Source organism: Echeneis naucrates, chromosome 13 (assembly GCF_900963305.1).
Source record: "Echeneis naucrates chromosome 13, fEcheNa1.1, whole genome shotgun sequence".
NCBI classification, from domain to species: Eukaryota; Metazoa; Chordata; class Actinopteri; order Carangiformes; family Echeneidae; genus Echeneis; species Echeneis naucrates.
In genome coordinates, this window is record NC_042523.1 from 13,930,712 (window position 1) to 13,958,238 (window position 27,527).

At 39.4% G+C, this 27,527-nt stretch overlaps 2 protein-coding genes across 3 annotated transcripts in view; both read left to right on the forward strand.

Annotated features, from left to right (window-relative positions):
* tlcd5a (TLC domain containing 5a) lies at positions 1 to 4,716 on the forward strand. Of its 2 annotated transcripts, none has more exons than XM_029517497.1 (3): positions 1 to 593; positions 1,797 to 2,000; positions 2,484 to 4,716. In XM_029517497.1, exons 2-3 carry the CDS (start codon positions 1,805 to 1,807, stop codon positions 2,921 to 2,923), a joined length of 636 nt encoding a protein of 211 aa, XP_029373357.1. In that variant the 5' UTR covers positions 1 to 593; positions 1,797 to 1,804; the 3' UTR covers positions 2,924 to 4,716. The 2 variants fall into 2 exon arrangements, with proteins under 2 accessions (XP_029373357.1, XP_029373356.1); XM_029517496.1 differs by having other exon boundaries at positions 36 to 593; positions 2,391 to 4,716.
* A 1,470-nt stretch (positions 4,717 to 6,186) lies between these two features.
* arhgef12a (Rho guanine nucleotide exchange factor (GEF) 12a) overlaps positions 6,187 to 27,527 on the forward strand; it is a 33,007-nt gene continuing 11,666 nt past the window's right edge. Inside the window, 12 exon segments of the mRNA XM_029517273.1 lie at positions 6,187 to 7,638; positions 18,463 to 18,483; positions 19,250 to 19,341; positions 21,238 to 21,303; positions 23,773 to 23,871; positions 25,072 to 25,121; positions 25,362 to 25,419; positions 25,525 to 25,697; positions 25,941 to 26,018; positions 26,344 to 26,463; positions 26,896 to 27,003; positions 27,307 to 27,441. Of these exon segments, the coding sequence (XP_029373133.1) occupies positions 7,607 to 7,638; positions 18,463 to 18,483; positions 19,250 to 19,341; positions 21,238 to 21,303; positions 23,773 to 23,871; positions 25,072 to 25,121; positions 25,362 to 25,419; positions 25,525 to 25,697; positions 25,941 to 26,018; positions 26,344 to 26,463; positions 26,896 to 27,003; positions 27,307 to 27,441 (1,032 nt within the window). The 5' untranslated portion in view covers positions 6,187 to 7,606.

The following is a 27,527-nucleotide window of genomic DNA, read 5'->3' on the forward strand; positions in this document are numbered from 1 at the left end:
TTGTTTGATATTATAGTTGTTATACTTTTGATTTTGGGTATATTTCATACCTTTGTTGGAGTGTGCCCCCTAATGTTCACTTCCAATGTTAAACCTATATTTCATTGTACTCATATTTACTGGCCCGTTTTAACAGGTTTTCCACAGAGATCACACCAACAATAAGTTGTACAGCGCTGAATGAAACGTGAGTTGATAGTTTTACTCCAACTTGAAACTATGTAACGTGTGCAGTATCTCCTGTGGGCCACAAGGTGCTGCCACTGTCGACAGCCTCCCATCACTGTGTGAAGTCACCACGGCGGATGGAAACATACATCTTCTTTTGCGCATAAATATGAAATGAGCCCTTGTCAGTCCACACCGACGGCACAGAGCCGGGTTATGCAGGCAGGACACAGCTGATGCTAACGCCGCTGTCACATTTGCATCTGCAGCGACTGATAAGCAGAAAGGGGAACGGGGATGCTCAGATAAACGACAGCAAAGAGCTGGTGTGGCTGCAAACAAGCTTTGGACACTTTCATCCGAAAACACCTTCACGGGCCAGCCAAAGATGTGAGACAAGAAGCTGCCACATGTGCGCCTTCGTGGTAAGGATGTTTTTTTTTGTTTGTTTGTTTGTTTTTACTGCGTTTGTGAACGGGGCAGCGTTTTCCATAGGAAGGCGCTTTGTTAGCAGTTAGTTAGCATGCTAACTGCTCCAGCTAGCTTGGTAGTAACGCATCCTGTTGAAAGAAGGATCCGCTGTGGCGCTTCTGCCGCTCTCAGTTCACAGACATCAGACACACCAAATGTAAGCACATATTACCTACAGCTATTTAACAGATGACCAACAGATACACCAACTTTAATGCTCCATGTTAGTGCTGCTTGTTCTGTGCGTTTCCATGGGAACGCATGTTATTCGGTTTTGTGAAACTTGAAAACTCCTTTTACTTTCCTCATAACTCCTTCGATTGTACCGGTCTCTCACCTGCACATGTAAATATAACAGCCCCACCCAGAACACAAATAATACAAAACCAATACAGGATATTCACAAGGATTTGCATGCTCCATTTGTCTTCTTTGAACTGTCATCTAAAGGATGCAGTCAGGTCTCCAGAAGGTTTTATATCCATATCATACCTCCTTAATGTAATGTTATTTATAGCTTCTTTTATTACATAGTCTATTTTTTATTTTCTCCTTTATGAGTTTATTACTTGTATTAAATAATGTAGGTATTGAATAATGCACACAAACCACCACATAAAATGTCACAGCTTCACAGCTTCACCTCCTCATGCCACGCTGAAAACTGTTAACTGAATAACATGCAGACACCACCCTTACGGGGTGATCGGTGTCACCCGGTAACCTCTAATACAGTTTTGAAACCATCTTGAAGTCATTGGGGGTCAAATGTACTTCTTGTTCCAGTCCAGCCAGGGTGGGCCTGTCCGTCTGAATGGTCTCACCTCCTAGTACAAACGTCACAGTAGAAGAAGAGACATCCCCCTCACCCCACCAGACCCTCAGCCAGCCAACTGTAGTGCTATTATAGTTCAAGCAAAGGCTAATTGTTGGTCACACACAAAGGATTGCACAGTTCAAGTTGTCGGACGGTAATGCTGTCTCTTTCTACTGTAAGCGATATTACAGAGCAAGATATGCCTCCGTGCATTTTCCTCTTATTTCCAATCTACGTTTTCATGTGTAATGTATTTCAAAGTTCACCAAAAGTGCTTACTGGCTAGTTTTTAATGAAACTGCAAGTTGGTTTTAGCTGCTTTTCTTGTGTTTTTTCTCAGAAGAGAAGATGGCACTGCTTGTTGTTTTTTCACTCCTGTGCCTGTCCTGTTGGGCCTCCTTCTACTTTATCTTGTGTCATTTTAACGGGTCCAGGAGCTACGAGTGGAACTGCCGCCTGGTCACCCTGGTACACGGCATCCTGGCGGTCTGCATCACTGCATATATAGGCTATGTGGATGGACCCTGGCCTTTCACTTATCCAGGTAAGATGCTTTACCTTCTGGGGATTCACATCATTAGATGATACAATTTTTTATTTTATTGTTCTTGTATGAATATGTTCATTTGTATCAGTGCTGTCACATTCATATAGATAGAGGTAATAACTGCTTAGCATGCTGTCAAAATATGCAGTGTTGTGGATGTATTCATTGTAACTAGTGGGATGGTAAACAAAGTGTCAGTGAATGGTTCAATGGTGGCAAAATAATGTGAACATTGCTAACTTTATTTTATATTGCACAGCATACTTGTTCTGTATGTTACATCAATCATATGCTGTGGCTACTGTAATAACTTTATTACAGGGATTCCCTGGTTAAAAAAAAAACATGTTAGCTAAAACGTGTCTATTTCTGTTTTGTGGATCCCAGGAACTAAGAACACCCCTCTGCAGATAAGTGCCATGGTGGTCAGCCTGGGCTACTTTATTTTTGATATGGCCTGGTGTGTGTACTTTCGCACAGAAGGACCCGTTATGCTGGCCCACCACACCATGAGCATCTTGGGAATCCTTTTGACCCTGTGGTTGGGGGAGTCTGGAATCGAGTCCTGTGCAGTCCTCTTTGGCAGTGAAATCACCAACCCACTCCTGCAGGCACGCTGGTTCCTCAAACAGACAGGACATTACAGGTCCCTGCTGGGGGACGTTGTGGACGTCCTGTTTGTGCTTCTGTTTGTGGTTATGCGAATCTTTGTGGGAGGCACAATGCTGTACTGTGAGCTGATCTCCCCAAGACCCAGATTCTTTATCAAGTGTGGGGGAGTGGCCATGTACGCACTATCTTGGGTGTTTATGGTCGATATTGTTCGATTTGCCAGGCGAAAGAGAAAAAGTTGGCACAAGCAGCAGAGAGACCAACTAGAAGCAGTCGCAGCTAATGGTCATGAAAGGAAGAAGGACTGATTGGCTTTTGGTTCCTTAAAGGAAATGAATATGTACTATATACTGTTTTTGGAAGTGCAAAAGAGAAAATCTCAGTCCTTGTATGTAAAACTGAGATTAATAGAGGTATATTTCACTATTTATGGTGGGAAATATCCTCAGACCTCTATCTGTGAGGTCCAATATTGCGTTGTGTTTTTTTTTTTTTTTTTAAGTCATTATTATGTAAAACGTACTGATGTAGAAATAACACTGATGTACTTCTTGTAATTGAAAACCAAAGCAATTTCTATAAAAACATACACAGATGTTGCTTTCAGTAGAAATGAACTGTTGCCTAGTTTTATCTGGTAACAGAAGTTCTGTAGAAGAAATAGTTTATGTGGAACTGCCCTTGGATACCATTAGGACTTGTTTTCTTGGAAGTCTGTTTTTTTGGTTTTTTTTATTTTATTTATTTATTTGTTTTTGTTTGTTTTAGCAGTTGTAGAAGGTATACTCAGGGAGATTAAGTCATATTGGAGAGTGTATTCCAGAGAAATATGCTTGGTTACTTTGTAGTTACAGTAATTTTCCTCAGCATTTGCCTGAGATCCCTATCCCAGAGGCTGCCCAGAAAATTCACTCAGTTAACTTTTGCTCATGTCTATGGATACATGGAGGGAACCCCTTCAAATACACAGCTCTACACCTGTAAAGCAAATTATTTTGAATTGGGATATACGCATGGTAAATGATAAATATATAATTATTAGAATTTGTACTTACTTTTTTATTTCAGCCTTTCATGTAAAACTTTAGACAAAACTTGATCACTCTGTTTTTATTGCCCCATCAGTTCAACGCAACTAAGTAATGCTTCAGTCTCACAGAGAACTTGTGAGCCAAGACTTGACATGTTAGCTCAGTTTATTATGAGCCATTTGTTGGGTGTGTCCATTTTTTTTGTCTTGACTTCTGCTTCAACGACATTATATTGAGCCAGGACCTGTTAACATTTTGGAGATGTCCATGGTTCAAATACCTGTGCAATCATGCACCCAAGAGCATAGTTTTGTTTGTAGCAACCTAAAATAATAGATGTTTACATTTAGTCTTTACACAAGGCAATACTGCACAACGCCCTAGTGGGGCTTTCAATAGTTATCATATAATGACTGCTATAATCATATGGGGTTATTTTTTACAGAATGATTGTATCCAATTTAATAATTACAAACGTAGCAGCATAGAAAAATCATTATTAAAACTGATTAATTTTTACATGTGCGAACAGTTTTGGGGCAAATATGTTTTTGTATGTTGTGTGTGATTGTGTATGCATTTGTGCCATTTTGTGATATTAATTATTGGGAAAAGATTAACTTAATGACATTGGTGACATTGAGTTCAGCCATATTAAGCATATTTGTGACAAGTCACCATATTAAGCAACTTGCCATATGATAAATCAGCCCAATCCAAGATTGCATTTGTTCCATGTCAAGAAACATGAAAATGATCTGCCATCTTCATGCTCCAACTTATTATTGACTCCATCTTGTTTATTTTAGTGCACATGAATTTCTAAATCATAGAACATCCCCCTGTTTTCCTATTTATGGAGTCAAATTACATGTGTTTCTGGCTGCTACTCTTCAAACTCATGTGAGCATTACCATTACATACAAGAAAAGTAAAAATGTCACTGGTGTGTGCCTTAGTTATCCGAATGTACTTTCTTAATTTTTTATTTGTCATTGTTTGAGTTCAAAGTTGCATGATTTTGCCTTTGTAATCCCTGTGTGAAATGAAATAAAGCTATGGTATATTGTTTGTATGCTTCAAAATATATTTTGACCCCTAATTTCCAAATTCAACTGAAGTATGGACTGTTTTTGTCAAATGTACCGACACTGAAGTTACCTCAGCTGTCCACATGATGGTGTCATATCAATTACATATGATAAGTGAGGAAACATGAGGTCAGTCATTTGACTAAAATGCAGACATTACAGGAAAACCCCACTTTGTCAGCATTGTAATTCAAAAAAAAAAAAAACAAACAAACTACAAATACACCTGGCCAGTTTTATTTTAGCTGTTGTCCTTCCTAAGATAGATTAGTTCATTAGCATTAACTGTCTATTGTAAGACAAAATTTACTATTGTGTTCAATGGTATCAATAATATACATTTAATTTATCACAGACTACAATTCACAATATAATAAAAATATGATTGCTCACACTACCTGTTGTTATTTAAACAGATGACAGGAAACAAAAAGATCATTCCAGAGGTAGCCAAGTACGAAATAATAAGGAATAATTGCAGACGTTTCACTGATTTATACAAGAGTTGGTTATTTACAAGTATATAAGATACAGGTAGTCATTATGGTGGTCCAAAAATGACCAACTGGGTAGTTCCCCCCTGTTCTTCCATGTGTTTCTACTTTCACTGTAGATGAGCTAAGTAGGTTTCATTAGAGTTGTTTTCTTGTGAATTGTGATCAAATTGCGGTCAAAGGACTGGTCTGCCCACAACAGACAGACAACAATGACAACAACAAAATAATCATACAACCAAAAATCATCCTAAGAAATAAAAATAACCATAAAGATAATTAGCCACCTGAAGGAAAGAGTCTCCTTACTGCATGCTGTGGAAAAACAAACAATAAAGCATTTTAATTAATAATTGCTCTAATGGTTGCACAGTTGGTGGAAAATTATTTTGACAATAAACAGTGAAAACGTGTTTTTTAAACAATGTAAAACCCAAAGATGTTCAATACATTGACATGCAAAAGAAAACCATTTAACCTTCATATAATTGGCTGACCAATATCCTGTTAACTACAAATGAAGATCACTTGAACCATCGACTGTGTACTAAACAACCAACTACTTTCTCAGTTTAAACATCAACACGTGGAACTCAATGCCCCCCAGGTGAAAAATAAATAAATAACCTAATTAAAGAAGGGTTAGGGTCGGCACATTTTTCCGCATCTTAATATGGGTTTCATAATTAAACATTTCATGATTATGAGGCAGCTTCCAGTTAACTGTCAGTCATCTAACAGACTAAATGGACAACACGCTGCAGGTCTGGGCTAATATTTAAATGTCACACTGTTTATATTTACAGCTGCTTACCGACAGAATAACTTGTTTCTCATTAGAATGAATATGAACCTCGTGTGATGCTGTCGTTAGCATGTTATTATGATTAAAGTTGGTTGTTACGTTGCGCTCAGACAAAATGAGTTTTCCCATCTCCCGGCGGAAGTGGTTAGTGGAAGCGCTATTGGACTCCAACGGCTAACTGGCTAGGGCGTTGCTAGCGGCAGAAAGTGGGCTTTTTTGGGTGCCTTTCCGAAACTTATATGCCTGTACGATTAACGCCTTGCGTTGGAAAAACTGCGTTTCGCTTTGGCTAGAACTTTTGAGCGGCTCGGAGTGTTTTTCTCGCCGTGCTTTGCGGAGGACTGGCTGTTTTATGTCCCGTTAGCTGGCCACATAGCTAGCTGCTTCCCATCCACGGGAATTCTGCCGAGAAACGACTGAATTGTGGAAACATGGAGTCAAGGAAGGCTGCGCTGTGCTAACTGTGACTTCACTGGATTTTCTCAACTCAAGGAGACTTTTCTTTTTGAAGGACACGACGCGGAGAAATATCGCAAGCTAGTCGGCGTTCATGCTGGGTTGTATATATGCATTTCGGTCGTTGGCCGGCTCATTGTTGTGAACGAGAGTTTGCTTAGTTTGCACTCGAAACTAGAGCACACGAAGCAAAGTTTTTTTTTTTTTTTTTTTTTGCTGAAAGAGCTCATCTGTTTTGTTAGCTGGTAGCTGGTGAGATTCAACGCCAGCCAGCTCCCCGAGAGGAAAGGGTTTTCTAAAAGAAAAAAAAAGCTAAACAAAACACAAAACAAAACCCCAAATGTGCGTGTGTTTTTTTTTCTAAGCAGTGTTGTTTCTGAATCTGACGCCTTACGCCGGGTTCACATTAGCTGTCGTCGTTTTGCTAATTTGTATCCCAGGTCGGTTAAAGTCGACTCTCATGGTCACTGCAGACTCGTCCCCGCAGCCACAGACAGGCTTTTCTGGGAGCAGGGAACACCAAATGGGACTGGAGGAATTTCCAGCATCTTCAAAGATCATTTAGGCACGGAGGCCATTCAGCCGAGCTGGGGTGGTGGCAGACGGGCTACATCGCAGGGCCAAGGTGTCTGATCCATTGGAATACAGATTGTTTACACATTTCATATCGGCGAAAATCTGGGATGTGAATGGGAAGGATTCATACAAGGAGCTTATACATCCACGAGAACTTGTGCCAGCTGGGACAGTATATTTATTCTTGTTTGCCAAAATATTGTTTATTGACGGGGTAGGATATCATCTGACTGTACAGCTAATACGACAGAGGCCCCGATTCATTTTTCAAGGTTTGCCCTGTAGATACCTTTCATCTCTTCAGTTTGACAAGGACTGACAGATCACCAATAGGTAATACTTTTATTTCGTCTTAGTGTTTTTGACGTGCCGTGCGACAACCCAGCAACATTTCCCTCAATCGTTTATCCTTAACAGCATTTTCAAACTCCGTGCCTAATGCGAATGCCATAGACTGACGCTCCAGGAAATCGCCTCATCACACTCTGGAAAATGTTAATCGGATATAATTTGTTGCAAATCTAGAACCGGAAGCCCAATGAGTGACACACAATCCAGCTTCACTGACAGGTATGGTGTGCAATTTTTTTTACATGTACATTATATGAATCCACTCCTTGCACTCTACATAGACTGAATCCTCAATATTAAAGTTCTTTGATAGAGTTATGATGCTGTTAAGATGAAACACAACCCACAGCCTGATTAAGAAAATATATGGTTCAAGTCAGGCTTTTCTTTGAGGTGATGTGCTCAGTAATAACTGTGTTATACAATGTAATTACTAAGCGAAGGACATCGGAGCTTAATGGAAACTCTGCTGATTTCAGCATGGGTAATGGAGTTCTCTGCAGACAGCAAAGTACTACTTGTGCAAGGAGAGAGAAGGCCTGCCTCTGTTTGTGTGCCAGGGAACAGTCACCTGTGATCCCTGTACACCTCTCAACATCACTATTACCTCTAAGCCTTTAAAGCTGACCTTCTCCAACACCTATTAAAACAATCTCTGGATTTAGACAAAACCATAGCTCCGTCAAGTAATCACCTTATCTAAGGCATCTGTCAACTTAAATCCAAAGGTTGGACGCTATTGCTAAGACCAGCAAGCTAAGTAATATGTTGTGGCATGAAGAGCAGACTAAATGTCAGAGAGGAATCAGTCTGGACGATCCTAATCCTTTACATACATACGTCAGTATTCTTTGCCTCTTTTTGTTTTGTTTGTACCTGGAGAATAGACGTTTTTATTCTCAGTCTGATGTATTCTGGAAGTGAAACAGAGAAATGAGCCAGTTGCATTACATCAGTTCTTCTTATCTGAATCCCACATACCTGTGAGGAGAACAGGTTAACAGTGGAATGTGTTTGGTAAATTTAGACATGGGGGAAGCTTATAGCACAGGTTGGGATATGAAGCATCCTCATGGCTGGAGCCTGAGGCTAAAGCCCAACCCCATTTTACGTGACCTCCATCCCCCTCTGCAATGACGGCCATGGGGGCTGGCACCATTTGCTACTGTGGTGCTGTTTTTGTTTATGTTTTTTAAACTGGTATGGATAACATGATGGGTCTACCTGTTTCGAACAAATAAATTCTGGTTCTCTTCAGTTGCTTAATTACCTTTATTATACCTTTAGTGTAACTTATGCTTCACTTGGTAAGCACAGATATACTCCTAATGATAACCAACATCTTATCTTTGGTTGCTATTTCTGCAAGTGCTGTATATCTCAGATTTACCGCTATAAGTGTGAAGGTTTATAATGGAGCTACAAAAATGTATTATCTATCCATCCCCTCCTTTTATTAAGAAAATCTGGGTTGATGATTTTCTAACGAGTTTGTCTGTGCGTTTGTTTTGGTCTCACAGGCTTGCTGTTGTAAAAGTCACAGTCATTTCTCTACCGATACAGTAATAATATAATTAATTGCATCATGTACATGCAAAACTGTGTAACAGTCTATTCACTGTGCAATCAAATTGGCTTATACCTGTTACACAGAAATTAGAATTCCCCTGTTTTGTGAATCATTATTTAGAGCGCGGCACTTTTTAAGGGTGTTTTCCACCATGCCTGGTGATAATGACTTAATTGATTAATGGTATTCTGTGCCTCTCCATCTCCCCTGTGGTTTGTCTGCATCACACTGTCTTTGCTCTCTCACCCTCAATGTGTGTGGTGTTGTGCATTTTGTTTTTGCGCAGTTGGCCACGGTGAGAGTATGCACCCAACATCTATTGGGGTTGGGCTGCGAGCCGATGGGTCAGTTTGGTGTGCTGTTAGCTCTTTGTCATGGCGTTCTGCTGATCTCCACGTTTTTGATCACCCCCCCCCCCCCCCCCCCCCCGAGGCCCTCCCGGGAGGTGGTGCTGGTGACATCACTAATAGTAAACAATAGCTTTCGGTGGGAGCACACTGGTGGTCCACTGTATACTCCTTTCCTGGTCCGTCAGTGGAGCTCAGGTAAAGCTAACGGGCTAGTTAGTGTATGTCTCTAATTTTACCCTGTTGGATGCAAAAGTGTTGTCTGTACTTAAGTTAAAGTTAACTTAAGTTAAAAGTTAAAGATGGGGTTGGAACTAAAAAATTCCCATCAACTGATTGATTATCATTATTCTTTAACCAATTTGGAGGATGTTACTCAATAATTAATCATTTATTTTTTGTTCTGTCAATGATAATACCAAAATGCCCATCACAATTTTATAGGGCCAAATGTAGTGTCTTCAAAATGTTAACATTGTTCAGCCAACAGTTCCAAAACCAAAACAGCTTTCAGTTTAAAAATAAAATGAAATGTGAGATTCTGCAACCAACAAACATTTCATATTTGGACTGAATAAATGATTGAAAAGCACTGGGGTTGATATTTGCTTTGCTGCAGTGGAATTTGTTTATTCATAATAAATGTTTTCATGGGAGTTTCTGACAGTTTGGTCTGCTTGTATGCATCTCCTGCATTTGGCCCAACCCTCTATGGTTTTACTTCACCTAGTCAGCCCTGACAGTGGGGAAGCTGTGTCAGGTGCTCTGAACTGTGCATTAAAATGAGTATCCACAAATCATTTAAAGCTCTGATCGCAAGTGCAATGGCTCCAGTTCAGCACGCAGTGATGCATGGTGATATTCATAAACTAACTTGTGTCCTGCCACTGAAAAGGTAAAATAAAATTTAAAGGGTTTGGAGAAGTTGAACAAAAGTTCAAGTCAATATAACCTTTCATTTTGATGTTAAATGTTATTTGTAGAGATGCAATTGCTTTAAAATTAACGGGTTAATCATCCAGAAAATGAATCAGTCACTGTTGTCAGAATTTTGATTTTTAACCATACTTGAAAGAAAAAAACTAATTTTAAGGTTGTAATATAAGAATCTATCACCTTACGATCTGGTATTATTGTAAACCCAACATCTTTTTGTTTTGGACTTTCAGTTCTACATTCCACTGCTATGGTTGGCTATTTATTTTGAGTTTGAAGTCTCCTATGGCAATGATGCTTTAGGATTATAAAGGAATTTATTTTCTTTCTTGAGCCAAATTTCGATGTTATATTTCTTACCATACATTAATCCTAGCTATAAAAGGCGGAGTGTCTTTTTCAATCAAAACATTTTTCATAGCATCTTCAGGAGACAGGAAAGCATAAATATCACCAGCTAGTCACTAAGTATTTGGAGCATTTGATCAGAACTTTTCTTCGCAAAAACCAGGCAAAGTTTAGTCAAGCATGTTTTTTAAACTATGCTTTAAGATGTGAACATTTGCTGAAGACTACAGCTTTTTACACAGGCCATAGAAAGCATTAGACATGAATTAGAAAGTCCTAAAAGCTCTATAATTGAATAGATTTAAACATGTTTCAACTTAAATAATGAGGGGATTCTGTTTACTAGGTAATGAAACAATACCTTAACCCTGGAAAAACTACGTAACAGAGCACCCCATCTGTAAAACTGGAGAATGGCTGTAGTGAAGTGGGGAAATACCAAAGGAATGGAGCACTTGTGCCATCCTAAAACACATAATCTGTCAGTAAATCCTGCTTTTTATGAAGAGTGTCATGTTAAACATTAGTTCAGGTTTTGCCATAGAGGCACTTATTCAGTTCTGCTCTCACTGAAAAGTATTTGAAATATTTTTTCCCTTCAAGCTCGGAGCTGAAGTGGAATCTATTACAATGTCAACTGGGTAACTGCATTACTGGTCTCATGTCTAAGATTTTGGGTTGCCTGGCTGAGCACTGTGAATAACACATTGAAACATAAATCACTAGTGAAAAGGGAAGTAAGGGGATCCATAACACTAGTTGTCTGACTCCTTTTATATAAAACAATGTGAGAATGAGTTTTTAAGGCAACAATTAACCAATTAAGTAGCATGCTATCCAATCACATTGTCCTTGGATCACTATTCTACTGCAGTTTCAGCTAACATTGCTGCATTTAGCCACAGGCTGGGGTTATTGTCAGAAGAGCTATGCATCAAAGCTCTTCTTTTAATGCATTAGCTGAGTTCATTGTATTTTAACCTAAAAATCCCAAACTGGAAGTCTGCAGTGAGTGACTGTCCAGAGTCTTAGTTTTCTTTATTTATTTAATGTAAATGAAGACCTTAGGAAGACTCACGCTTGGATGTTACTTTGGCAGGCAAACACAAACTCTCACCATACTTACTACATTTCTTGCCAAGTCCCATTCCATCCTTTTTCAAACACTCTCAATTGCATCGATCTTTTCTATTATTCTTAAGAATCAGTCAGTGAGTTCTCACGTCATCAGAGCGTTTTTATTGTTGCTCACAGGAAGGAATATTTACTCTGGCATCAATAGGGTTAGGGTAAATTTTGCAATTATTAACCCATTCTGTAGTTTACTGCGGGTTTTTTAGTTTAGTTTAGGATATTAATTGTCCTTTGGTTTTTCTACACAAGTCAAGCCTGGATAAATGAAAGGCTTTGAGAAAAGGTCAGGGAAATGACAGAGAGGAGTGAAACAGGCGATGCACCAGGGGTGGCGGTGTTGAAGATTGGGTGGAGTCTGGACATAGAGTGCTGGGAGAGTTGTGGTCCATCACCCTACCCGGTGATGCTGATGGTTGTAGACTCCCTCTACAACTCTACTCTGTTAGCTTCAGGACTCAAACATTACTTTCACTTGACAAATGACAGGATCAAAATAATAGTGGAAAAGGGGACAAGGAAAGAGAGCTGTCTTGCCCGACTGTCATGTCCATGTAAGAGTTTTGCAGCCATGAATGAGGCTCATGCCCTCAAGCTAACTGTGACGCCTGTAAAGCAGTGATATTCTGCAGTGGTCCAAGAGATGTGATGGAGGTAATTTAACAAAGGATTCTTGCTGTTAAATTCTTTATTTTACTTGAAATTGATTCTGTAAATATGTTAATTATACACATATGGTCTAGTTGTAATACCTAATGTATATGTATGCTTAATCTTTGTTAAAGTGGCAAATAGACATTTCGTATTAGAAAGTAGCATGACTGCTGTAGTTGATTGAATTTGATTAATGTGACCTGTTGAGAGTCCCCTCCCCTGGGATGGGAAGTGAGGATGCTTGAACTGAAAGTTGCCGCTGTGTGCAAGGGGAGTGTAGGAGGTTAGTAACTTTCTGCTTCACTGGCAATTTAACATGATTCAACTCTTTTTTATTTATCTATTTATTTTTTTTTTTTTTTACAATAGCTAGGATCAGAACACAAGTTCTGTCACCAACCTGAGTTGATGCCGAGTGGAAGATACTGCTCGTTCTGCAAATCCCTTTGATAGGCAAAAGACAACATTAGTAAAAGTAAGGAGGACGATGAAATTATTCATCCTTTGTTGTAGGTATTCTTGCTGTCCCAGGAATATCTTAATGACAGGCTGTTTCCCTTTAGTGATGACTCACTCTGTATAAAGTATCATCTTACTTTAACCAAGCTATTTTTTGTAGTAAGTATGGTGTAATAGATGGAAAATTTTATAGCTTTGGGGAGAATGAGGTGTCAGTAATGTGCTTTTACTTCAGGTTACATCAGCTTAAATGCCATCTTTGGTTGGCATCTAACAGCTGTTAATAAATCTTTCAGATCCCTGCAGGATACTGAATCATGCACATAAAGTTCAGTGTTTCAGACATCAGTTAGTTCCAAGGAGACAGTTCAGCAGCACCTTAGACTGTGAAGTATAACCTCATTTTTATTCATTGATTTTTATTTATTCATTCATTTTTTAAAGTTCTCTGTTTCTGTGACAGTGCCCAGACTAGCAGCAGTGTGGACATTGTAGCATGTTGAACCAGCTCCTTTGCCTTCCCAGTGCTGGAGGACAGCAGACAGCATAGCGTGAAAAAATGTCTATCCCCCGGCCCTCATGTCAGGAATCCTGATGAGGTTTATTGGGGCAGAAAGGGCACCGTTTTCCCCCTGAGGCTGTAGCTTGAGCTCCAGAACTATTGCTCTTCGCTTTCCAATACACCACCTCTCTTGCTCACTCTCACTCTCTTGTTCTCTATCTCTCTCTCACAACCACACACACACACCGTCTGCCTCAAATGCTCACTTAATACTCAACTTGGTTACACGGCTTAAGTCACATGTTGAGGGTGACATCAGAATGTTTGTTGTACCTTCTAGTACAGAATGTGGTCTGATGCAGTTTCCCTGCTTGGGTATAGACCATTTCTGTCCTAGTGGCAAAGAGTGGAAATCAATGATGTAATGCTGGCTTTGCATTTGTAAGTGCACCCACTAGATTGTATGACTAAGGTATATAGATTAGATAACATACAGTGTGTTTTTATGTTATTTCTCATTGGCTGGCTGCAGGCATCAAACAGGTTGCCAAAGTGACTGTATCACTACACCGTCGAGATGGACTCACATAGCAGTTTTCAAAAGGTGATACGAATCACCAGTTAGCTAAAAAGGTGACTGCCAGTCCCATAGGGTATTTGGCAGGCCAGTGGCATGAATCAGCGCAAAAACCAGCTGAGAACATTTCTGCTGTCACCACAGAATTACTCTCCAATCCTGCTGAGTTTTCCAGTGTAACCTAACATCTCAAGATGTGTTGCAGGGTACAAGGTTATGGTGTATTTCACCTTGTGGAATGGAACACACCCCAGTCTGATTTCTGCAGCCTGCAGGCACTTCCCAAAACTGCTGAAGAGACTAGGCCCCACCCCTACCAGCCCCAACAACACCTGTGCTGTGATTTGGAGCTCTGCCTCAGGATTACTGCAGTAAAGCACAAGTTTGAACTGCAGTGTTGTCTGAAAGGGGAAAGTAAATTTCTTAGGTTGGGTGCATTGTACATCATATAAACTCTTTCAGAGCTTTTATAGAAAGCGATACAAACTGTTTGGCTGTCTCTGGCTAATCATGAATATGTAGTTTGGCACCACGTTATATTGAGCAGCTCCACAACCACATAAAAAGACAACAACAATGTTGTCTTTTTATTTCCACATGTTGTTTTGTTTTTTCATTTACCAGTAACCCATGTTATGGATAATTAGGAAGCCAGAGGCAATGACCATCTCCTCTCCTTCTATTTTGGTTTAAGTTCTTTGGTGTCGTGGTGAGGAGTAGTAAATAACTCAGTACTTTCATTACTGCTGGTAATAAGATGATAAAGTTTGCATGATAGCCCAAGCCTGCTTTTCACCTGTGTCAGAAGATATTTGCATAAAGTTGAGACTGTCCCAAAGTTTTTGTGTAGTCGAGTTGGGTTCTTTATCACTTTCATAATCTTTTATTTTAATTGGTATGTGTAACTGTACTGATATCCTCATTTCTAGTTTGACGTGCCCATATTTTGTGTTGGCTCTTTGGCTCTTTTGTGTTGGCATAGTTCAACAGACTTAAACGTGAGTCATCTGTCTAAATGTGTTCAGATGGATTCTAAGAGGAACTGAGAATAATCTGAAGGGCTTCCCCCTGAATCTTGCATGAGTTGGTCTAGTTCCTCATTGTTCACTGTTTTCTTTCCTCTTCAGTTTGGGAAACCCTTTCACAGAAATGGCTGAGTGTCAGAGTCCTGCTCCCTCAGGGCTGGTTGTCCCTCCCTCTTTCACTATTCTTTCTCTCCGTGGTCTGGTCTGGTCCAGGACTCTCATGCTGCCACTGCTGCTGCAGTTGGCCCAGCTCTGCCACAGTTTTCCATCAAAACACCAAACCTCAATGGAGCATTCAAGCCCAGGCCCGCTCCACTGCTGCCCCTCCCTCTCATCCCACCCTGTTCAGACTCGGCCTTCTCACTCCCTTTTTCACTCCCTGCCCATTTAATGGCTTCATCTAGGAAGCGGTCCTAGCTCAGACTTGAAAGCTAGCACCTGAACAATTGAATGAAATGGAGGAAAACTGACTATAATGTGTTAAGTTTAGAACTTTTTTCCTAGATGATTTGTATCATCTTTAGTTAAAGAGAACCTGTGCAGAATGACTTGGTCCAAGTTAATGTGTGTTTGCTACTTTAGAGCAGGGCGAAGCCTCCATACAGGCTGCTTGTTGTTCTTACTTGACATTTGGAGACATGTCAAAGACTTAATCATATACCTGCAGAAATTGGACGATCACAGTTCACAGTCCACATTTTTCTCAGTTTATGTTTGTGCTTCCTAGGACTGCAACTACAGATTACATTCATAATCCATTAATTAACAATCTTGTTTTGTTTCATAAATGTAAGTGAATGATATTCAACACTTTCAGTCAGTTAGTTAATTGTTTCTAATCCAGCTCGATCATCATAGAAGTTGCATATTCTTACTTACAAAAGAATGAGTAGTAGAATATTAAAACTATCATTAGGTCATACCGTAGAGCAATCAACTGCTTTTGTCTACTAGACAAAAGATTCACTGCTGATGTGAAACCCTTTCACTTTCAACGTTCACTAGAGATTTACTCTGTACCTTTTTGAGCTCCAGCTGTTCAAGGGGAGTGCTGCACTCAAGACCCTCCAATATGATCAGCCAACCTTAAAGTGATGGTAGTCAGTCAAGATACAGGGCTACTGCTGTATGTCTCACTGTCTGCTTAGTCACAACTACACTGTCCCACCCTCCCGACCACCACCACCAAAAAAATTTAAAATAAAAACTACATAAAATGTAGTTTTATGCTAAAGAGATCATTCTTACCACTACCTAAGAGTGGCCATGATGACTTATTGCTACATTATCATGTGGACTAAGTGCTGCAGATTCAAGTTAGCTCTTAGTTTGTGGTATTTGTCCAGACCATAAATTTGAATTTCCTTTCTTGTCAATTCCTTATTTTCAGCAGAGGAAGACTCGCTTCCTTAATTTAAGCTTGACTCAATTGGATTTGTATGCAAAATAGTTGCTTCATCTCAGTCTGCTACTGTTTCATGATTACCTCTTTCTAGCTGAACTGGCATAAACATTCAGGCTTTTCACTTTTGTATGGCCCTCAACAGAACATTTTTCTTGACGTGCTTTTGGCATTTTTTTGTCTTGTTTTTCAGCCTCACTGCCGCTTCAGTTCATCTGCCAATACTGTTTGAGCTGTCCTCTTGTTTCTGTTCATAGTAGTGATTTGTCTTGTCCTGCTCATTAGACCCTTCTGTGTCTTAAGCAGGTATTTTCAAGCTAGATGATACGTGTCTGGACATTTCTTAAGTTTTATATAGAGGTAGAGCATCATTTCTGAAAGCGTGACTCATACGTGTAGTGTCTAGTTCAGCACAGACATTAAGCTCAGCCTGATGCATCATCCAGCTCCTTACAACTTGGTTTGGCTGTCATGTTTTCGTTTGTTCCTCTATGATCCACCAAGAACAACATCTGCTTACTCAGTTTTGCCATCTCAGAGCTTGTGCATTGACATGTTCCATTTCGGTGTGTGTTTATGTGCTGACTTTTCCATCTCTCCAATTCAGAGGTTTCTTAGGGAGTGGGCTACTTAAAGCTAGTTTTTTCTGCTGGAGGCTCTGGAACTTATTACAGTCTGAGGCCTTTTCATAAACGGGCCATTCAGCTGCCCCTCCATGGTTCTGAATGGGACATACTGTCGCCAGCAGAAAGGGAGTTAATGTGGGCTAGTTAGTTGCAAGACCTCCCAATTACGGGAGGTTGGTGTTCTGAAAAATGTAGTTATTCATACAACTGTTTGCTTCAGTTATCATTTCCTTATTGTTTAGGTTATATGTTCTCCTCAACATTTGTGCTGATCTTGTAACATTGTATAAATTTGACAATGTCGAAGATGCTGTGAATGAACAGTTGCGGGCATTAGAATGAAGCTTGAAATGGATTGACTTTTATAGGGTCATTGCCTGGCTCACACATTAGTTTCCACCGAATCACAAAAAAAAGTAGAAAATAAAATAATCTAAATTTAGATTTTATAGTATTTCAGAGTATAAATTCAACTCAGTAGAAGTGGTTTTTCATACTGGCAAAATATGACTCTCTCTGACTAGAAAAAATGAGCTATGCTGACTGTGCAGACCCCACTAGGAATAATGCAAAGCTGAGAGGCCACCCAGATGATTGGCAGAACTTCATGAGTGTTCAGATTTTCTGTTTACTGGAAAACACAGTACACATGAGATATGATTAATATGACATTTTACGTTGCTTTGGAAAAATTATCTTCTCTGAATGACTGACAGGCAGCGCAGAGCTTAAATGGGAAAATTTGCCTATTTTAAAGCATAGTTAATGTGCTCATTCATTCATCCTTCACAGAGCAGTGAAGTTAAAAATTCAGTTCTTGTGTAGAATAACTAATTTCAGCCAGTTCAGGTTTGGCGAACAGGTTACTCCATTACAGAAGCCCATTTGTACGCTTCAGTTCACTGTCAAAGTGAAGAGAAGGAGTCTTTTTTAAAATTTCACCACAAGCTATCTTTGAGAATTAATGGTGTTGTGTAAGTTTTCATTCATGGTGTATCTTCCAAACAGCAACTTGATATGTAATTCTATAATTTCCAAGAAAACATTGCATTTCCAAGATGGTGCTGACAGTATCCCCTAAATTATCTCATCACTGCATCATTCCATTGTAGTAATCAGCCTCAGGGCAAGCTGCCTCGAAGGAAACAGGCCATGGATGTGATTACAATATGATTATTACTAAGTTGTGATGTCTGAGAGGAACTAAGTCATGGCTGACATGCAGCTGAGATCTGAGGAGATTTGACCTGAAAAAGGCTTTAATCTGCAGCTAAAGAACTCTGCTATTTGATCAGGATTATCATGTTTACCACCATGTGGGTCTCAAGAGAAACTGTCACCATGGCATCTTGTTTTTCACCCTCCCCACTTGCATAAGGAGCTTAGCTCTTGTTTCCTGTATTACATTAGTTGACTGTCAGGTAATTCCTGTGTGATGTTGATGGACATTTTGTTTTGTCTTGTAGGTTTCCCAAGAAAGCAAACAGGTAAGAATTTTAAATGTTCTCATATTTCATGAAGAGGCATATATGCTTTTCTGGAGGTAATCCTGTGACACACATGTGCACCAGTGGTTTACATACACACAGCTCCAGATGAGAGGAAATGAAGCAGGTTTTACTAGGTCTGGTGTGCTGCAACACAGAAGTCTTCATAGTTTGGACCAAGCAGACCCCACCACCCCCCTCACTCATGTACACACACAGACACACACATATGCACACATAGTGACGGACAAAGGAGTCCCTCTTCCAAGGGCGGTCCATCACTGCCTTTCACTGTGAACAGAACAGTGGCCTTTCACAGCTGGGACTGGTATAGGCAGAGGCAGCCATACATAGTCTCCTGAGGTTCAACCCAGAGTCTGGCCTTGTGGCACCTCCTCTGAGGAGTGTCCTTTTTCTGGCCTTGCTCCCTGGTCACGCAGTAGAGTGGGTCTACATCCTCTTTGGCTCTCATATTATACAGTAGACACACTCAGCATGATTCATACACTAGGAGGTCCCCCAACCATACTATTCTCAATGCTGAAGTGAACAATTGTTGGTTCTGTGTGTTGCTGTAATTCCTGCTGAATGCTCACTAGCATGCAGCTTGTATACTGTGTGAGTGTACAGCATACATTACATTGACATTCAAAGAATGTTATCTGTTAAAGAGTAGAGTATTGTATGGGACAGTAATAGGAAATTTTCATCATTTTCCTTGTTTGTGGCTAGATAATCTCTAATTTATCAGTGCTCCTCTTCCTAGAACCAGCAGCATTCTCAGTAAAGACCATCCCCCGGACAAGAAACCCAAAAGTGAAAAAACCTCACTTCCCTCCAATGAGTTTGACCCTACAGGTAAACTTCCAGCTTGGCAAGCTTGTACTCCTTATTGCTTTTTTATTCTCTCTTCTTTTCTTTCTTTTTTCCCTCTTCTTACATGTTCTGTCATTGTTCTGTTCTATCCATCTATCTCTGTATGCCACATATTATTTGATTGCTACATAGGTTTCTGTCCATCCTTCTCTGATCCTCTTATTGCTCACTAACATTCACACACAAACAGCTTCATGACGCAAGTTTGTACATGATGGTTTGGACAAGGCATGCTGGATGGTGCAAGGCAGTGTAGGCATTCTATGCTTTGTGTTTTTTGTGCTTGTGTAGTCTGATTTGAGGTAATTGTTTAGGTTTAACTATTGGAGGCCAACAACTTTTTATGTTTTTGAATTGCTTCAATTCATTTTCTAATGTGTTTGCTGCAGTTTTGGGTTTTGATTACAGGACCCTAAAATCTGCAGCTGTATTTACTACAGACATGGTTCTTAGAATTTTTACCTAAATAAGTGCACTGTGGGTTTTGTCTGCTCAAAGTCATTAGATTGTCTTAATGCAGACTTGAAGGGGGCGAAAGGCCACTCAACCTGTTATGCACTCCAGTTTACAGGTTTTTGCAGGGTACATCTGCTAAGCTTCAGAAACAAACTAGTTTGATATGGTGACACACCCTGTTGTATTTGTCAGCAATGAGGACAGTATGATTGGAGATATGACTGCTATATTCATAACAAAGCAAAGTCCTCTGCACCACATGATGGCTTATGTCTGTATGATGCAACATAGCATAGAGAAGATGTGTTCTCTCAGTGGTGACACAAGACATGCACTGTCTGTGTGTAGTATCACACTAAAACCCTTTTGTATGTATTTTTTATTGGCTTTTACTCATGTTGGCAATGGTCTAGTGATTTAGTCTGCAAGGATGTCTTCATTATTATTTCTAGACATGCTTCATAATTGAACATGCATTATGACCTTTTGCATCCCTGCATGATATTAATCAATATTTCTGTGTGTCTCTTTTACTTATATGCACTTTGCATGCATTTTTTTCCTGGTTGAACCTTTTCTGTCATCATTTTAAAGTGGTTTGGGTTTTGTATGCGGGTTGGCAGGAGTAGTCAAAAATAGGTGATAAAATTACCCCATGAGATTCAAAAGTTCCACTGGAAAGGATTACTAAATCATTTTCACCTTCAAAGGCCAATAGCAGTGTCTCCTCTGATATCAGCTGTAACTTTGTTTCACATTTATTTTTAGCGTTATATTCATCATTCCAACATGTATATATAGCCGGGGGAGGACAGATGCACATTAAGTTGCATTGAGTATAACTGCAGTTGCACCAGCTGGATACTCAGGCTTACATGAAGCAGAGCCTTAATATGAAGGCTCAGTTTCAGTGTCCATTTAGGTATGGCTATTGCAGTATTGGCACAATATTTTATAACTCTAATATTTTGTAGAAAGCCACCATGTTTTTAGCCTTCATAGACATAAACTCCTTTTTTAAGGGGTAACTTTTGTTATTCCATAACATATTTTGATTTTAATGCATGATGAAACATTTGGAAAAAAATTATACATTGCATTATAAAGTAATGGAAAAACGTCTACAGGATATAGGTCATTTTAATTTCACAAAAACAGGTTAATTTTTTAGTGGCTAGACTCCTGCCTGCCCCAACCATTATATTTTATTATACTACCTACTTGTTCATTTAATTTTTCTTCTCTCATGATTTTTTTCTCCTTCATGATTTTCTCTTTCCTGTTTTGTGTTTCCTCTCCTTGTGTTGGCTCTTGTTTTCTTTTTTCTTTTTTCTTTTTTGTGCGTGTGTACGTGCGTGGGTGCTTGCGTGTGCGTGTGTATGTGTGCTGCTGTGCTGCTGTACTGGTGGGGGCTGTGAGCAGAAGCTTTGGTGGTGCAGAAGAGTGGCAGCAGCAGTGTGCTAGCAGAGGGGAAGCCTGAGTCCTGTGGTAAGATGCTCCAACTGGAATGACTGGTGTGTCAGCAGCCTTAATGCATGCATCAGGCCCTGGTGTGAAATTGCCAATCAGTATTTGTTTTAAGTTGGATAGATTTACTTCACTGATGCCAAACTGGGAAAAAAATTTGAGCAAAAGCAAAAGAGTTGTTTTTAATAATTATATGAGGCTTCATGGTCAGAGGTTGTATTTTCATACCTCTCTGAATTGGATGCTAACCAGTGCCAAGCGATCGTCAAATGAGAATTATCAACTTATCACTGACTTTGCACAGTAGCAAATTGTCAAATCTGATCAGTCCATAGTGTTAGTGTAAATCCGTTGCAAGGTTTAATCTCAGCAAATGTTGGTTCAGGTCATTGCAAAACATACATTATAAAGATTTTTTTGTATTTGACTTTTCTGTTTCTAATTAGCAGATCCTTTTTGTTTGAGCATGTCTTCATCAGGCAGGTTCCTTAATAATATAAGTCACATCCTAATCTGCATTAATGCTTAAGAGTTAGACACACCACTTCTATCGAAATCCATGGATGTTGTGAAAAATTATCACTCTTGGAATTGATGTTAAGACCTCAATTCAGTACTACTACACTGTTTAGTTAAACTGTAATTAAGTCACATAACCCTAACTGAACATTTAGTAACTTGTTTTCAGAATCCATACAATCAGAGTCATTATGGAGCATCTTTGCCCCTCTGGTCTGAAAATGTCACTTATCAACACTCTCTGCTTCTCATTACATCATTTTAGACATTTTCACCTGTCACTGTTGTTGGCCAAAATGGCAGAGAAAGTTTTGAGACAGAAATTGTCAGGTGGCGTGATATTTCATACCAAGTGAGCAGTAAACAAAGAAGTGAATCGACATAACTAATTCTTAAAGCATGGGTGCCAGTTTCTGCTGATGACAATTTGGTATCTCATCAAGGCCAAAGTTTATCAAGATAAGCCTGTACTGTCATCTTCATCAAAGTATATTTGTCTCCTTTCTGTTTGATCCAATTATCTATGTCTGGTTTCATACCAATTAAGAACTGAGGAAATTCACAGACATAATGCCATGATCGCACATAAAGCTCTGAATACTCAGTCTTATATTTAAGCACAGTACTCAGACCTTTGTGTGTTGTAGTCTAATGACTGTGGGGCTAAAGGTACTCTGTCAGGATTAAAGGTCAGTTTATTCTCTTGAGTACATTTACTTGTGTCAGCAAAGATTTCTGATTACGGATCAGTTGAAGCACTGAATAATACATTACCTTGGATGGATTAACCTCATCAGTGATCAGTGCTCTCACTCCTTATGGTTTATAAATACCAGCCAAAATCTCTAAAATACTGTTAATTGTAGCAAAAGGCAAAAGACCAACATCTTAGAGGCAAATTCACACCAGCCCTTTAACCCATACAGCTTCATCTGTTTTCTTGACACCCCTGCCCACTCCCCCTCCCTTCCTGCTACTCCCATAGCCTGAGGCCGTTTGGGCCTCCTAACTGCTCTATGTGTATTAGCTCCTGCTTCTTCCACTTTCTAACCCCCACCCCACCAATGTCCAAATCGAAGGGCCTCTCCAGTTGATGCTGCACTGATCAGGCAATCTCAAGACACAACATAAAACAGTTCAAGGGTCACTTCATTCAGTCTTATACTGATATTTGAAGATAGGTCAATATCCTTAATATTATTCTAATATTGGAAAATCCATTAATTTCTTTTATAACAAGAGACACAGGAAAATTTTCTCTTTAAGCATTCTGTGCATTGTATGTCCTTTTGTGTGCTCCTTTTGTGCTCTATCAGTCTAGTCAGCGTCAGCCAGACATTAGATAAATGCTAATCTCTGCTTGCCATGCTAATGTAACACTCCCCAAAGAACCTGCAAAGCAACGTTCCTTCTTCTGACCCATGACACAACAAGCAAAAATATATAACATTTCTCTGAAGTCTTTGGGCCTCTTACATTTTTTCTGGCCAAGTTTAAAACAAACTTTCATTGAATGCTGTTTGTTATCCCGACAACAGTGTCTAGACTCAAGATGGGTTATTTCCTAGATTTAACGATAGATTTTTTGCAAGTGTGTCTCAAGACAATACTCCGTTGACTCGGCAAGCAAAGTGTTAGAAGCCATTTCTCCTGTCCATACTGACAAGAAAAATAGCAATTCAAATAATGTGAGAAAAAAATGTCCTCATGATACCACTTTTAAAAGATGTCTGTTTTCTCATTCTTTTGTAAAACCCACATTTTTGTGCAGCCTGTTCATTGACTCACTCAAAAAGAGAAAAAGAAATGTTAACTTTGTGTTTGTCTCAACTGCAAATATGATTCTTTTTGTCAATTTTTATTTAATGTCAAACATTAACTTCATGTGATTATCTTCAGGTCTGTAGTGGAAGCACTAACTTAACTGAGAGACTGAAGATACTGTTTTTTTATCCTGTCTGTCACTGTCAGGTCTCGTCCAGCGATGTGTAATCATCCAGAAAGATGAAAATGGCTTTGGGCTCACTGTCAGTGGTGACAACCCAGTGTTTGTGCAGGTTGTCAAAGAAGGTAAGGCGGGGCCTCAAACTGAAAGGTGAAGAGACCAATGGTAGTCATTGAATTTTTTGAAATTGTCGGTCAGTGACATCAAACTGTTGTCATTGTTTAATTTGAACCCACAAATATGGGGAAAAATTGGGACTCAGCAACCACTACTACCCTGGTACTTACTTAGTGTACTGAAGCTGATTACCATACATTACATTCTCAGGCATATCACCACATCTGCAGCTTCTGCTTTATAATGTTGTCTTCTAAATAGGGGACTTTGACAGGATTCTTGCATGATCTCAGGCAGTTTTAGACTCCCATAGAGGATGATGTGGGCTGTTATCAGGCTACAGAAAACATGTGTCCTCACAGTAGTGGGGAGAGACGGAAGAAGGAACTAATCGAGGACTTTTGCACAGTTGCACTGTCATGTGCTTGGCAGTATGAAGCTATCCCTATATGGCCCTCCATTTGTACTTTTGTTTCTGAGTCAACACAAAGAGGGATCTATTCCGTTTCTTCTGAATCATTTATACAACTTATTTTTCACTTCATTTTTAACCAGGTATCAAACAAAATGTATCTTGTGTCATATTGTCACATTCATAGTGTAACCCTTTTCCAATCATACATGCTACTACTGTGAAAATTTAACATAATCAAGATGAATTATGGCTTTTGTCTGAAACTCAATGTTTTGGATGCCGTGTTTAAATATCTAATCATATAGAGACAGTATAATAACTTGATAATTTATGTGATCAGATGATGTCATAACTACTTCGAATTTCCAAACTTGCACAAAACTGAAAAACCTAAATACACATCATAAGTAGTGTATTTGTAAAGTTGTATTTGCTTTACAAAATATTTCAGCTGTATGCTGCTTACTGTAGAGTCAGACCTGGATCTCATAATAACCCGTCTCGTGCTTAAATCCCTTTGTTTGGGGTGGAGCTGTGAAACAGGTCTTTCTCGTCATATAACCACTGTTATGGTCTTTCAAATTGGCACTCAAATAGTCACTTTGCAACATCTGGTCTGTCAAGGCTATATGGTGTATTCATTGTGCAGGAATATGAAAAAATACTCCTTAAAGTGGCATGCTTTCTATTTTACCTTCAGTTTCAGAATTTCAGGCCATTGAATTCATTCTTTTATTTGATATATTTCTTCTCTTTTGTTGCCTTAATGCTTCCTTTCTTCTATGTTTGCCAGATGGGGCAGCTATGCGGGCAGGTGTTCAGACAGGAGACAGGATCATCAAGGTATTGTGTTCAGCCTCTGCCTCCATGTTTTTTAAGTGCAAACGTCACTAATTTCTAGTCAAAGGCTGTTGCGGAGGATGTAGGCTGCCACCTTATGGTCAATAACCATTTTTACTCCTCCTACTGTATTTGAAAATAGAATGAAATGCCAAACTTCAACTCTGTGCCCAAATTTGTACATTTTGTTTTTCAATCTAATTCTTGTACTAAAATTGTGATACAACCATTGCTTCCTTCCAGGTTAACGGGACGCTTGTTACGCATTCTAATCACATCGAAGTGGTAAAGCTAATCAAATGTAAGTTTCTCTGTCTCTTTTAAAACGAAATCCAAATCCAAAAAATAACCCTGGGTCTAAATAAAGTAAAACTGACACATAATTCCTTTAATTTTTCTTTTCTAGCGGGCTCCTATGTGGCCCTCACAGTCTTGGGGCGCCCTCCAGGGCTTGCCCAGATCCCTTTGCCTGAAGCAGAGTCTGAAATGTTGGGCGTTAGCATTTCCTCTCCAAACTCTCCAGCAACAGAACGCCCCTATAGTCCTCAAGACTGTCTCTCCTCTACACAACAACAATGGGTAATGCGTGTGTTTTTGTTTCTGACCCTCTTTCTATATCTTCTCCACATAGATCTCTTCTTTTTCCTTGTCTTCCCCTTTCTCCTAAATTTGTCCAAATAATTGTGGCTATTTCTGGCTAGATCTTATCCAAGCCTATAAATCTTTTGTCTGCTCAAATCATAATGTAGTGCTCTTCTCATTTGTTGTCTAATTCATGTGTCCTTCATTTGCTTTTATACTTCCTCATTTTTTTCCTCACAGGATGAGAATAGCACTGTCTGTAACCAGAAGGCTGATATTTTGCAAAAGGTGCTCTCAAAAGAGTAGTAGGGGTTGCAAGTTAGCATTACAATCACTGTCATTTACTGTCATCATGCTTTTTTTAAACACTGCTCTCCTTAGTAGGGTCTCGGAGCTGTTAGAGCAGGTTTTGTTATTTTCTGTATTGAGAATAGAAGGATCATCTCTTGTCTGCCTTTATAGTGTTTGCTCTGGAAACAAGATATTTTCAATTTATAGAAATTGACAATTTGACAATACAGTGACCTCACTCCACATAGTAACAGAACACATATGTGGTATTTCACTCTCTTGACTATATATGCAGAACCGATAACAACTGCTTCTCATTTCTTGTTTTGATTTCCCCCTTTTTGCTGTCTAGGCCATGAAGGAAGAGTACAGTAAGAACCCCTCCCCCAAACTACTGAAAGACATCCAGGAAGTTAAAAAACACATTCCTCAGCTGCAGGGTCAGCTCTTCAAAGCCCCTGGGGCAACACAGGTAAAACAAATAATCCTCTTTTAATTAACTATAAAATAAGTAAGTAACAACATGAGTTGTATTTAGTAAGGTATCAAGGGACACTGATCTGCCACCACCATCCAAGCAGTAATTGTATGATTTTTCTGGAGAGCATTTAGGGATCATTCCAGAAACATTAATCCTAATCTTATCAAAGGATTTGGGTTTCTCTGCGGAAGCCACTCTTTTGTGTCTGTGTGACATCTTATTTTATACCTCAAGTGCTACAACATATTAGTCTTATATATTTAAGAAATTACAACTTTGGAATGCAGATTAATTCACACACACATTAATTATTCCAATTGTAGCCTGCTGGTTTGCTTGTAACCTTTGTCTATGTTGAAAAATATAAAATTTGGGCCTAGTAATTATTTTTAATAGAACTAATATATTTTCTTGAATCCTTAGGAGGCTGTGCCATATGCTGATGCAGAAGATGGTAGCATGTTTGAGACAGAGCACACTCTCACCTCTAAGGGAGACAACAGTACAGACCTGTCCTGGAGCAGCACTCCTGTAAGTGTTCATCCAAACACTGAACTCAAAACTTCATATTAAACTATATTTATATTAATTCCTATACACTACTACACAAATATACATATTAATTCAGACTCTGCAAGTTGTCAGACAGTAGCTTCCTGGTGTAGTGCTAAATTTAATTAGATCATCGTAGATTAGGCTCCTTTCCATTTAGATAAAACCAGTGCATTGGTGTGTGTATTGCAAACACATGATTTAGCAGTTTAGCAGTTATTAAATTTCTTGCTGATTAATGACTGACTGCGAATGCCATGTTTTGTTCCGTCCTACCACCAGATATCTCACAGATTTGGGCCTGGATCTCCTGACAGTATGTGTCCAAGAGAGACATCCTGCCCCAGCCCAAAGAGCACACCCAGGAACAGCCTCAACTCCTGCCACTCCCCTGAGGCAGAGGACACCACTGATCTGGTAGCAATACTCTATGGCCTTGTATAAACTATCCTCAAAATATTTACTTAATCACTGCCTGTAATGGTGTGAGCAGATTCATTTGA

Excerpts from the sequence above, each read along its gene's own strand:
- tlcd5a (XM_029517496.1), top strand. The coding sequence starts at position 1,805 with ATGGCACTGCTTGTTGTTTTTTCACTCCTGTGCCTGTCCTGTTGGGCC. Across the intron at positions 2,001-2,390 it reads CTGGCCTTTCACTTATCCAG|GAACTAAGAACACCCCTCTG; the intron begins GTAAGATGCTTT and ends TGTGGATCCCAG.